A 13,531-nucleotide genomic window follows, 5' to 3' on the forward strand; every position below is an offset into this window, starting at 1 on the left:
CATAGATTACCCGTTGTCCTCCCACTACCAGTCCTATTCTCAAAAATATCTTCTGAATTAATCTTATAGAAACCCTTCAGTAATTTGAATGTCTCAATCATATCACCCCTTTTCCCCCTATCAACCAATTTCTGCAGCCCACAAATCTTCAACCTATTCTCATAAGGTTCATTCCACAGACCTTCTATCATCTTGGTCACTTGTCTCTGGATCCTCTCCATCTCCTCCCCATCAAGAAGAAACCCTGGTGCCCATATCTGGGCACAGTAGTCTAGATGGGATCTTATCAAGGCTCGATACAGAGGAACAATAACCTATTTGTGCTCGTTAAAGTGTTTTTCAGCAACCAAGTGATTTGATGAGCTGATTTTGCCACTTTTGCAATATGTCCCCTAAACTTTAACTCCCTATTCACCAACACTCCCAAATCCCTGGCCTCGTCAATCTCCTGGAGTACAGTTCCACCAATGTGATATACTGCTGCTAATCTTTTCACTCCAAAATGCAAAACCTTACATTTTTCCATATTAAATTGACACCCATTCTCCTTAGCCCAGTCCTCCAAATCATCCTGCAAAATTTTGTACATCCTGAGCATTCACTATTGCCCTACCCAACTTTGCATCATCCACAAACAGGTGCACAGTTTTTCTCGGATCCTTTCCTATATCGTTAATGAACAAATTAAACAGTAGTGGTCCAAAAACAGATCCCTGTGGCACACCACTAGTCACAGGCCGTCTTTTAGATTCTACTCCTGAATAAACCACTCTCTATCACCCACCCTCCTATCCATCTCACCAACCCTATATCCATTCTCATATGCTGCAGTTTACTGATTAGAATTCCACGTGGTATCCTATCAAAGACTTTAGCAAGTTCCAGTAGAATCACTGAAAACCCGTTACCCTTATCCAGTTCAGCCGTCACTGTGTTATAGAACATGAGCAAGTTACTGAGGCATGATCTACCCTTCACAGAACCATGATGTCCCCCATTACAGTATCCCATTTTCATCTATCCAATCTTGTATTTTCCTCTTGACTCTTTTCTCCAAGACCTTGACAACAATTCCTGATATGTTGATCGTCTGGTAATTTTCAACAGCAGTCTTTGAACCTCCTTTATGCAGTGGAACTATTTTCCCCCTCTTTCCATCCCCTTGGGACTAACCCAGACCCAAGACTCAAATTAAACAAAATGGTCAAAGGCACTGACAATTCTTTAGCCGCTTCTCGTACGACATGAGCTGGTATACCATCCAATCCCGCAGATGAATTGACATTGAGGTTTTGTAATAGACTATTCACCTCCACTTCATTCACCACAATTCCCGTATAAGCTTTTGGTTCTTCCATTTCTGCAATGTCACCACCTGGATGATATACTCTTGCAAAGTGCTCACTCAGTAATTCTGCTATATCAACTGATTCGGTTACCTCCCTACTATCGGCATTTTTTAAAATCAATCTGCCGTATACATATTTTCTTTTACTTGCAACATATTGAAAAAACTGTTTGGGATTCTCTTTAGCTTGCATGGCTAATTCCTTTTCATAATTCGCTTTTGCTTTTCTTACCACACTTGTTACCCTTTTGGCCTGGGCTTTATACCGTTCATGTGCCTGCAGGTCACCATTCTCCTTAAATTCCCTCCACAGTTGTTTCTTTTTTTCCATCTCAAGCTTAATGGTGTTATTCATCCATTTAATCCCTACTTGATTTTTTATTCGGACTCTAGGTATGCAGTCAGCCATTGCCTCCTGCAAACACTTCTTAACCGCCTCCCATGCACTAACAACATCCAGCCCTTGCAGTTTTACATGCCATGGTACTGAACCAAGCAAACTCCTAAGCTTGTCATACTTACCAGCCTGATAATTCCACATGTAAATTGTAAATTCCACACCTTTAGTCACCTCCCAAGTCAAGACCCTGTGATCACTTTCACCAATTGGTGGCAATGTGGTCATATTCATTACAGTCAAATCCTCAGATGCAATTACTAGGTCAAGCACTCTCTGAACCCTAGTATTTTCCATTACATGCTGTCGCAGATAGTTATCCCTTAATGACTGCATGAAATCCAATTCCTTCCTCCCATGTGTCCTCTCCTCCTTCCAATCAATGTTACCATAGTTGAAATCTCCCATAATAATTACCCTCCTTCCTCTCATTTCTTCTATTTGCTTATGCATACTATCTCCACCATCTATTCCATCACCTGGTCTATAGCAGCACCCAATTGTATATTTTGTTCTGCTAGCCTCAATCTCACACCAAATGGCGTCAAATGTGGTATCAAAGAGGTATTGTTATAGGATGCCATGGTGCAGGTCTATCTGTTCAGCAAATTGAGCCATCCTAGGACAACAATCATTGATAGCATACTGAGATGGAAGTGAGGGAGTCAACTGCAAGTACTACCTACAGTGGACAACCCACCACACTCACCAAATGTGCCGTAGGGTGCTATAAAGAATAATATGTAAAAACTGGCATTCATTGGCAGCATGTTGAAGAAGCATTCGAGGCGTCGACTGGAACACGAATCTGCACAAAAACATTCTGAACTGACGCTCACAACATGGGTTTTCATTGTAGGACTGCAATATGTAAGCCCCCACGTTACCCAAACCAACATGCAGCATCATCTTCAGTGGTGCAATGAGCGTATACAGTGGGACATGGAACTTCGAAAGCTGTGTAATGGAGAAATGAATCATGCTCCACCTACTGAGCAGATGGACGGGTGTGGCAGATGCCCGGTGAACATTTCTTACCAAAGTGCATAATCTCAAGTATGGAATTCGAAGGCAGTGTGATGGTATGGCCCTGTTTTTCCTAGTTTGGCTTTGTACCCCTGTGGTGCCACAAACATTGCTTCCTACTTTGTGGCATTTTATGGTACAGAACTGACCGTTATGTTTTTCTGCAAGACAATGCATCATCTGTGGTTTGTGGACATTGAAACTGTGTGGTTTGTGGACATGTCACCACACTTCACTTGCCTCCATAGAACCCTGATCTCAACCATGTTGAACATCTCTGGGATGAACTGGAGCATCGGGTGAGGTCAAGGGATGTCCGCTCACAACCTTTCCACAAGTGTGCTATCATACACTTGTGGAAAGGAGAGTATGCCCCATATGATTGCTACAGTAATCATGGCAAAAGGAGGGCCTACATCTTATTACCCCCCCCCCCAACCAGCCATGATGTCTGTAGATACCTAGCTAAATCTGGATATGATTCTGTGACATCCATCAAATAACATAGATAAGAAGTTCAATTTGGTCTCTCTGTTTGAGCCACCTCGGCCGGTACGGAGGTTAAGGTGGGCACCATGACTGTTTGTTCCTTACACTGTCATGTCCATTGACTTCTTCCCAACCAGTGTATATGATCTCTGCAGAATATCTGGGAATTTATATATGTTCTACATTTGCTGTTATGTCAACTTTAGGAATGTACTTGGAAGATATAACAAAATTAGGCCCTTTGGCTTATATATTTTGCTGTGTTTGAGAGAGAATTTATTGCAAGATATCTAATGGTAACATCGCTTGTTTCATTTTTCCTTTCATGAATGAGATTCATACATTTTTTTTTCTAATGTGATCATCTTTTTTTGCTTTAATTGAAGTCGATCTGTTTTATTAAATTCCATAAACCTGTTTGGAGGCTTAGTGCTAAATGCAAATTGTGTTGGATATTCTTTCTTGTAGAAATGCTAGCAAAGCCTATTATAAATAATGTTAAATTTCTAAATTGTAAATTGATTTTTCATTCTTAGAAATGCATATGTGTACACGTGCATATATATACACACACCATATCCATACATTGAATGAAATATAATTTAATTCAGCGGTTTTTCTAACTCTACCTGGAGGTAAGGAAGCTCTTCAATGGACTCAACAACAACAAATGAAATATAGTTTTAAGAAATTTCGATAAGAAATCAAGAGAGAATATGCAACTTGCATGCTCTGTGCACCATACCACCACTAATCTAAGTAAAATAGGTTATAACTTCATTAATTTGTAGAACAAAGACTACTTTTTAAGGGAATTTAAATCAGTTTTATTGATAATCAAAAGTTTAGAAACCACTATCTTAGATTATACAGTTAATTTCCCATAGCAAACACTATTATAATAGTTGTTGCTAAATATAACATACTGTTGAAAGTACTGATTGAAACTTTTGTGTTGCAATGCATGCAATTGTGTAGCAACTGTTCATTATAACAAACTATTTCTGTGGTCTCTATGTGCCCTCCCAGAAACTTGGGAAGAAATCAGCCAGAAAAACACAAATAGTTTACAGATATAATACACTTGCCACATAGCCTTAGTTGCTTTGGCCATAAATCCAAAACAAAAATTCTGCTGGTTTGCTGTAGTGAGCATCATCTGTATCATGTTTTTTTTTTTTGTTTTGTTTTGTTTTTGTGAATTAAGATTTAGCAAAATGGTATGATAAAGAATTTTTCTTGAAATGTTTTTGATTGTTTTGTATTTTGTTTTTAGCTTTTAAAAGTTACTCTGCACAAGCCCAAGGGGGTGCATTTACTCAAATTCGCTCTGGTTATTCTAATAATAGAGGTAATCGTGGAAGCAGGACACGAGGATCACCCAATGGATATGCTAGAGGAACAAGCGCAAGGGCTACTTATGGAAATGGCAGAGGTATGTTGTGAGACATTGCATGATTATAAAAAAGGGTGGGGTCTCTGATCTAGAATATTGTAACAGTTTTGTGTTACCACCATTTTGCTAATTGAATATAGATAAGACTTTTCCATTGAACCGGATCTCAGTATCTCCACAGTTATTTTATTTTGATGATTGGGAATAATCAAGGCAGATTGTATACTTTTTAAACAGTTACTGTTCAAACCTTCCACGTTCCTAATTTCAGAACATGTAATGGAAACACAGATATGTAAATAGTAAGTTAAATAAACTAAGATTAGTAATTTTTATTCAAAGGATCATTTAAGAAAGATTAACGGGAAATGCAGGGGATTGTTTCAAAGCAATGAAAGCTTAGTAGGAGGGGATATTCACGTGTGATAGCTCTCACTTCAGAATCGTTTAGTATGTTAAGTGCAAAGAAGTTACAAAAGAGGAAAATGTTCTTGAAACATTATTAAACAGTACATAGAAGTTGTAGAGCTAAAAAAAACCAACAGCACGGATTCTAAGCTGAAAGTCTAGCATTGTACATGTTATACGAACTCTGTATTTTGAGAAGGTGTGGAAGGCAGTGTAGGTGTAGGATTAGTTAATAGCAATTCACTAATATCCAATTGCTGTTATAAAGAAGGAAAATCATTAAGATGAGGAAACTGGTGAACCTGAAATTATAGTGGACGTACAAAGAAGGAATGTGGAAGCTTTGGAGGATAAAGCTGGTGAGAAACAGAGTTAATGGACTCTTTTACTAATGATGAGAATTCAAACAAAATTGATAATATGCTAAAAGAAACAACAGGTAACATTTTTGGGGGGAAATTCTGTGGCATGGGGAGTTATAAACATGTTAAGTAGAATCAACAGCAAGAGAGTTGCTCAAATGTTTCTTGGTGTTGGAAGTTAGCAATCTGGAGTATGCCATTTATAAGAGAAATGAAAGGAATTTTGAGGACAGTGGGAACTGACTTGAAATTGGGATTGTTTTAAAATATTAGAAGAGGGATTTTATAAACCTTATTTTGGCAACTGACAAAAATGTCTTTTAAATTCTAGGTAGCAACTCTTGAGTTTCAAATAAATAGAAAAAACAAGATTTGAAACTATCAACTTTCTTTGTTACTCACAAGTAGCACATGCTGAGTATCCAGTTTCATAAGGCATTTCTAACTGCAACAGTCATGTTAACAATGTAATGTTTTTTCCTAAATATCATCATTTTTAATATGATTTTGCCATTTGATGGCATCTGTTCACTCCCTTAATCTTTCTCAGAACTTACACCTTGCAGTTTCTCCATATACAGCTAAGTTAATGTTTTGACTAATTTGTCTCTTTTCCATAGGATTTACATTCAGAATGCAGTCAATGTTTTCACTGTCACTTTTTTTATTGCTGATTTTCATCCCAAATTTATGTCTCCATGGTGGACTTAAGAAGATAAAGTGACAGTCAAGCAGTGCACCACCATCTGAGAGAAAAATCTAGCCCTTACACCCTCCTTGGCAGCCTTCATTCTCAGCTTCCAAGGATGCCTGCTTGTCCTTTCCCCACCCTCCATAGATTGAAAAATCCCATCAGTTGAAATCCTGTGTGACCCTTTCAGCAGTTTGTAATTCTCAATCATATCACCCCTCTTTCTCCTGTTTGCTAGTGTCTGCAATCTACAAATTCTCAACCTGTCTTCATAATCAGTATTCCACAATCCTGATATCATTTTTAACACTCGCCTTTGTACTTTCTCCAATATATCAGAATCACATCTGAAACCAGGAGACCAGATCTGTGCACAATAGTCCAAGTGAGGTCTTATCAAGGCCTTGTAAAGAGGCAAAATAACATCCTTATCTTTACATGTGAACGTTCGTTTGATCATTGCAATTATCTTTTGAGTTGTATTTACAATCTTTGCCACAAGGCCCCTGAACTTCAACTTCCAATCTATTAACACTCCAAGATCCCTAGCCCCATCAGTTTCTTCTAGCCTAATCCCACCAATATAATACGACATTGGATAGGTAATCATGGCAAAGTGAATGACTTTACATTTACTGACATTGAACTGACACCCATTTTCCCATGCCCACAATTCCAGCTTATTCAAATCATTCTTCAAGGACTGCATATCAGCAGTATTCATGATTACCCTGCCTATCTTTGCATCATCAGCAAATAACTGTATGTCACTTGTCAAATCCTTCCCTATATCATTAATGTACAGATTGAATAACAGTGGACCAGGCACTGATCCTTGTGGTACACTACTTGTTACCTTAAACCTTGCAGACTCAGATCCCTGTATACCACTTTTTGATATCTGTCAGTCAGCCATCCTCTTATCCATGCTAATGTTGTATAACCCAAATCTATTTTCTCCAATTTATGCAGCAGTCTGTCATGTTGTATTCTGTCAAAAGCCTTAGCAAAATCCAAAAGTATCATGGTCTAAACATTAAGAACATGGAAAGTAAATACACTATTTGGAAGAAGTCAGTGGACAAGGAATATAAATTGGAGGAGTGTGATGCTCCCAAGTCAGTATAACTGTCAGAGTTAAAATGGCTGCGAAAAAGGAATTGACGGAGTTTGAAAGAGGCATTGTGATAGGATGCCATGTTGCAGGCCTATCTGTTCAGCAAATTGTTGACAAATATTGCCATCCCAGTTCAACAGTCCGAGATACCATACTGAGATGGAAGCACAAGGAGTCAACTGTAAGTGTTACCCACAGAGGATGTCCCACCACATTCACCGAATTGTGTCCATATGGTAGTATGAAGAATAATGTGTAAAAATCACCTTTCATAGGCTGACAACATGCGTTTCCATGGTAGGACTGCAATATGCAAGCCCCACATTACCCAAACCAACATGCATCATCATTATTTTATGTTTTGCAAAGTGCATGTACAGTGGGGGAAGGAAGCTTGGAAAGCTGTGTTATGAAGCAACAAATAACGTTGCATCCTCTGCTGAGTAGATGGACGGGTGTGGCAGATGCCTGGTGAATGTCTCTTACCAGTAACTCCTAACTATGAAATTCAATGGTGGCCCTAGTTTCGTCCTAGACCTCTGTTTGTAGTGCCGTGAACATTGAACTCCAAGAGGTATCTAAACATTCTGGACAGCACAATGCTTCCTAATTTGTGACATTTCTGTTGAACTGATCATTCTCTTTTGACAAGGCAATGCACCATGTCATTAAGCTGCTACTCTAATTGAATGCTACCACACCTGACTGGCCTCCACAGAATTCTGATCTCAACACTAATGAACATCTGTGGGATGAACGGGAGCATCAGATGAGGTCAAGGGCAGTCTGCCCCACAATAGTCCAAAATTCCCATTGATCACTATCAAACACTCATGGGGAGTATGCCCATGAGGATTGCTGCAGCTATCACAGCAAAAGGAGGGCCTACATCTTTGGCACATGGCTGTTTGTTCCTTATGCTATGGTGTCTGTTGACTTCTTCCCATGCAGTGTATCAGAAAGGTGATAAAATATTCTAGAAACTCTTCGGAAACCTTTGAAATGGAGTAAATAATACTGTAAAAGTTATCGGATATGGTAATGGTAACATTAAAACTGAAGATGATATTTTAGATGTCTTTAGTAATGACTTTGAAAGACTGCTAAAGGAAACAAGCAGTGACAGTATGGTGAGAGACGATACTCAGTAGGAATACATATCAATACTTGAAGTAGAAAACAGTCAAAAACCTGAAATGCGAAAATGCAGCTTGAGTAAATGATATTTAACTAGAAATGCTGGAATATGGAGATATTTCATGGAATTCAACTCTGTAAAACTGTAACATATAAATGTTTTACAGAGTTGAATTCCAGATGATTAGAGTATCTCCCTTTTTATAGATGGATACTATGAAAGTATCCATCTATAAAAAGGGAAATACTCGTAAGACTAAGTGTGAAAATTACAGAGGTATTTCCCTACTGAGTGTTTCTGGTAAGACTTATGCAAGTATACTTGAGAAACAGCTAAGAAAAATTGTGGAAGGAAAGCATGAAGAACAAGCTGGATTCAGGCCATATAGAGGTTGTTGAGATAAGATTTTCAATTTAAGGCAAGAAGTTGAGAAATCTTGGGAATATAAGAAGGATTTGTATTTGGGTTTTGTAGATCTGGAAAAGGCATATGACAGACTACCAAGAGGAAAGCTCTTCAAACACTACGGTTATATGGTGTAAATGGGACATTATGTCGAGCAATACATAGTCTGTACTTGAGCTGTAAATCAGCTGTTAGAATTGAAGGCATTACAGGAAGATATTACTTTATCTTAAATGAAAAGACATCAAAGTTTTCTATTCATGTTAGGCCACAGAGGATATGAAATAAGTACTGATCATTTCCTTGTTAAAATAAAATTAAGATTATCATCTAAATGGTTATAAATAACAAGTAGAGAAAGAAAATTTAAAACATTCTTTTATAAAACTAGATTATTAAATGACACAAATATACAATGGCTACATGAATAAAGAATTAACCAATATTTAGATAAAATAAAACAAAGTGAAGAAATATAAATAGAATGGATTAATATAAAAATGATACTAAATACAGCAGCAAATGAAAGCTTAGGAAAGACCAAAAAATTCAATAAAAAGAAAAGGGACGATAAAATTAAAGAAATAATCAAAATGAATAGAATGTTTAGTCAGAAGCTCCGGTTAGTTTTTCTGCATTCCTGGTTTTGGCTATTTGGCTTTGACTCATTGCAGATGAGAAAGATATTTGTGATGTACAGAAAGCTTTGAAAGAAAAAAAAAATCTTAAATGAGTCAGTATCTGAACATGTTTCTAAAGTACAAATAGTGTGTGAGTGAAATGGATGCGCAGACTTATTAAGTGAGAGATCCATAAGAAGATAACATGAAGAATATCATGAGAATAAGAATGAGAGGAGTTATGAAATATTTAAAGCACAAGACAGAAATATTACAAGTGTTGTACAAAAACCTAAATCCGAGTATTAAAAGAAATTAGGTGTGCAGGCTAAATAAAATGAATGTGAAAGAATAACTTTAGTGAATGCAGGTGGTTCTGTTCGGTAGCTGATACCATTGGACCAAAGATAGTATTTTCCTGAGTTTGTCTTAATTCCACATAGTTTACTACTTTCTAGGTTAGTTCAGCATGATCATTGTCACCAACGTGTGGCAAGACAGTCACATGTTTAACTGAGATCACTTCTGACCCTATCATGAAATCCAACACTCCCTGACTTTGAGTTCCTTCTTTCACATGCTGCCTGAAAATAGTCTCACAATAGCTATAGGAGTTTCATTTTTACGAGTTTTCTCTCTGTCGAGAGTTTGGATAATTTGTCACCAATAATAATTACTCGCTTAGTGCCCAACAAAGTAATTTGCACTGCATTTCATTGCTCCATCAGCTGTTATTCTTCTCCAGATGGCTTTGAACCACTGCTACATGTAATGATTACTGCTACTACTTTCATGTGTTTCTACCTTGACTGGATTCGAATAATCAGATATCATTAGTAATATCCTTCTCCTGTCATGTTGTACATTTTATTTGTCATTTTATTTTTGCTTCATGTGGTACAACATGACAGAATTTCATGCCTACTGGGACATCATCTGGTTAAACAAGGCCCCCGTTATTTTAGTCAGGGAACCAGGGCGACTGGAACAAATCCTGAAACACACCCCAACTCAACATCACCAAAGTTCAAGATCGGTACTATCAACATAAGAAGCCTGAATGGTAAAGAAATGGAGCTGACTGAGGAATTGGATACATACCAGATCGACATAATAGGGGCGACTGAAACAAAAATGACAAAAACTGCTGAGATCTTTCTAAACAATAAATATAAAATGCTATATTCAGATAATAATAACAATGATATGCTATAATAAAAATTGGGAAAAGGAGTAGCTATAGTATTCAACACTAAATACGAGGCTAATCTTCTTGAATGGCAGGCAATATTTGTGTTCACCTGCTACTGTAAGTAGTAGTAGATGAAAATAAATCTACTACTGAATCATATACAGAAATCACATATAGAGATGAATCGACAAAGAATCTACATTTTGCAAAGAACTGTCTAGGTATCTATTCCTAGATACCTTAGTGACACATCCTCTGAATTGTAAACTTCCATTCGCTGTATATAGAAAACCCACTCACACAAGCAGATACATTCACAAATTGTCCCATCATTGCCCCTGTCAACAATATGGAATCATTAACATTTTAGCCAATAGCACCTATGATCTTAGTTCTAGTGGAACCTGTTTCAACAGAACGAACTCGATCATATACACAATACCTTTCTGTATAATGGCTACAGTTCTTGCAGAATGAATAAAATAATCAATGCACCCCCTCCAATACATGGTCATCTCATCAGAAGGATTTCAGGAATGCCAACACATCCACTACATTCAGAAAAATAGCCAGGTCCTTAAAAGAAGAAGAAAAAAAAAAACACCTCTGCACAGCTTTTAAGTTCTAACTGAAACTTGTTACCTTTTCCACTTGACTAAAGATCAACTCGCTCCTTTCCCAATGCCTGGAGTATGATAAAGTGCCCTGTTCCTGCAAGTTGGCAACCTTTAAGCAGACGGCTAGATTAGCCACCATAGATGAACACAAAACATACATCTACAATTGCGACTATAGTCAATCTGCTCTTGCACATAATGATATTGGATATCACTCACAGGATCTTCTGGGGAAAAAACCACCATGCACCATCAGTATTTTGCATTGAACTGAAGCCTTTTGGCTCTTTATTTTAGTAATCTGTATTTAAGTTTTGTAGATCTGGAAAAGGCATATGACAAGATGCCAAGAGAAAAATCTATTGAAACTGCTACAGTTATATGGTATCAATAGGGCATTATATCCAGCAATATTTAGTCTTTATTTGAGTAGTAAATCAACAGTTAGAATTGAAGGAAGTACAGGAAGATGGTTTGTTGTTAAATTTGGTGTCAGACAAGAATATACATTATCTATATGGACCACATTATGAAGGAAAGCTGCATTAAACCTGATATCATAATTGGAGATGTTAATCTCAGCTGTTTAATTTATGCAGATGATGTTATACTTTTAAATAAATCCAGTGCAAGTCTGCAAGATTCCCTAACTAACTGTTGTAATAAATTTGGTATGAAGGTCAGCAGTAACAAGACAAAGACAATGAAAATAGGCAGAAGCATTGAAAATATCAACTGTGTTGTGAATGGAGTACCTGTGGAACAAGTAAAACATTTCAACTACTTAGGCATGATTTTTAGTGAAGATGGTAAATTAAATATGGAAATAAAGAACAGAATTAACAAAGCCGGTATGGTAGGAAATCAACTGAATAAATTTATATGGAATAAGAGAGAAATTAGTTCAAAACACTAAATTAACTGTATACAAGACAGTGCTCAAACCAATTTTAACTTGTGGATCCGAGAGTTGGGTTTGAAGTAAAACACTTGACCAAAGACTAGAAACCACAGATATGAGAGTCCTGAGAAAGATTAGGGGCATGAACAAATGGCATCAATGGCAATATAATATTAAAAACAACGATATTAGGAAAGAACTTGACATACCGGAATGTGTTAACAGAGCTAATCTCAGGTGGTATGGTCACTTAAACAGAATGGGAGAGGAAAGATTATCAAAAGAAGTGTTCTCTGTCAGGTTGGCAGGAAAAATACCCAGAGGAAGACCAAAATATAGGTGCATTGATACCTATATTTGGTAAAAAGTGCCTTAGAAGACAGAAATATAAGATCTGATATCGTTATATGGCACATAATGTTGAGTTCTGACAGATAACAGATTGATTTGGAGGAAAATTGTAGATAGGAATATAGTAATGATGTAAGTTCTTCATGTAGTACTGTCATAATATCCTGTACACTCCTTGAGGGTACATGTCAGCAATTTGATGATGATTATTTAAAATTTATTACTTCACTTCTTCATTTCAAGAAAAGCAGTAAAATATTTTATGTGAAAAGTAGGTGTTTCTAAAACCTTACCAGTTGTTTGCAGTTTGATTATTCCTACCACTGATTTTGCTTTCTAAGCCCATTAGTGGTTTGGGAGAGGTTTTTCAAACTTTTTATAAAGAGATTCCCCTTTTTTAGAAAATATTGTTGACTTATAATTTTCTTAGCATGTATTTTATTCCCCTTAAAACTAAGAGGTGCTTAGGTTTTTTTATAGTACATAATTACACTGAGTTAAACACCCCCCCCTCCCAATTTACCTATTTGGTGCGATAACAAAGTACCACATGATATCAACGTCACATATGGCTACTATAAAAATTGGCACACACACTTTATCCTCTGTATGTAAACGGTAAACATTTCCAGGTAATGGAGAAACGTGTCAACGCAAGTCTATTTGACCCCGGGCAGATAGTTGGCACCCAGAGGGCAGGTGCCAGTATTTCATTAACAGCCACACTTGGTTGTTGAGTGTACCAGGACTGGATTAACCATGAACATACATCCATAAATTTCTAATTAAGTACAATCAGTCAGCAGCAATAAAAAATTTTTACTGAAATGTTTGGGCTTGTTCTTTAGCACATTTTTCCAAAACGTGGAGTTGAGGATGGTATTGTCAATCATAATTCCTTTTTGATGCATAATGAAGATCGATAAAAGAATGAAGGAAGGATGGTAAAGAAGCAAACATGAAAGAAAGAATGAGAATATGTGAAAAAAAAATTAAGGTTCAGTAATTAATTGAAGCATGTGCAGAGTGAGATAGGGCATTTAGAGAAGAGATTGATAGTTTGAGATTTAAGA

At 37.0% G+C, this 13,531-nt stretch overlaps 1 protein-coding gene across 4 annotated transcripts in view; it reads left to right on the forward strand.

Annotated features, from left to right (window-relative positions):
- LOC150106169 (caprin-1-like) overlaps positions 1–13,531 on the forward strand; it is a 261,133-nt gene that overhangs the window by 230,565 nt on the left and 17,037 nt on the right. For all 4 annotated transcript variants that reach the window (XM_090394515.1, XM_090394517.1, XM_090394518.1 and 1 more), the window contains exon 10: positions 4,537–4,695. In XM_090394515.1, the coding sequence (XP_090250641.1) occupies positions 4,537–4,695 (159 nt within the window). The remainder of the gene's footprint in view (positions 1–4,536; positions 4,696–13,531) is intronic.

This window comes from Typopeltis vanoorti, chromosome 6, assembly GCF_054136105.1.
Source record: "Typopeltis vanoorti isolate ZY-2024b chromosome 6, IOZ_Tvanoo_1.0, whole genome shotgun sequence".
NCBI classification, from domain to species: Eukaryota; Metazoa; Arthropoda; class Arachnida; order Uropygi; family Thelyphonidae; genus Typopeltis; species Typopeltis vanoorti.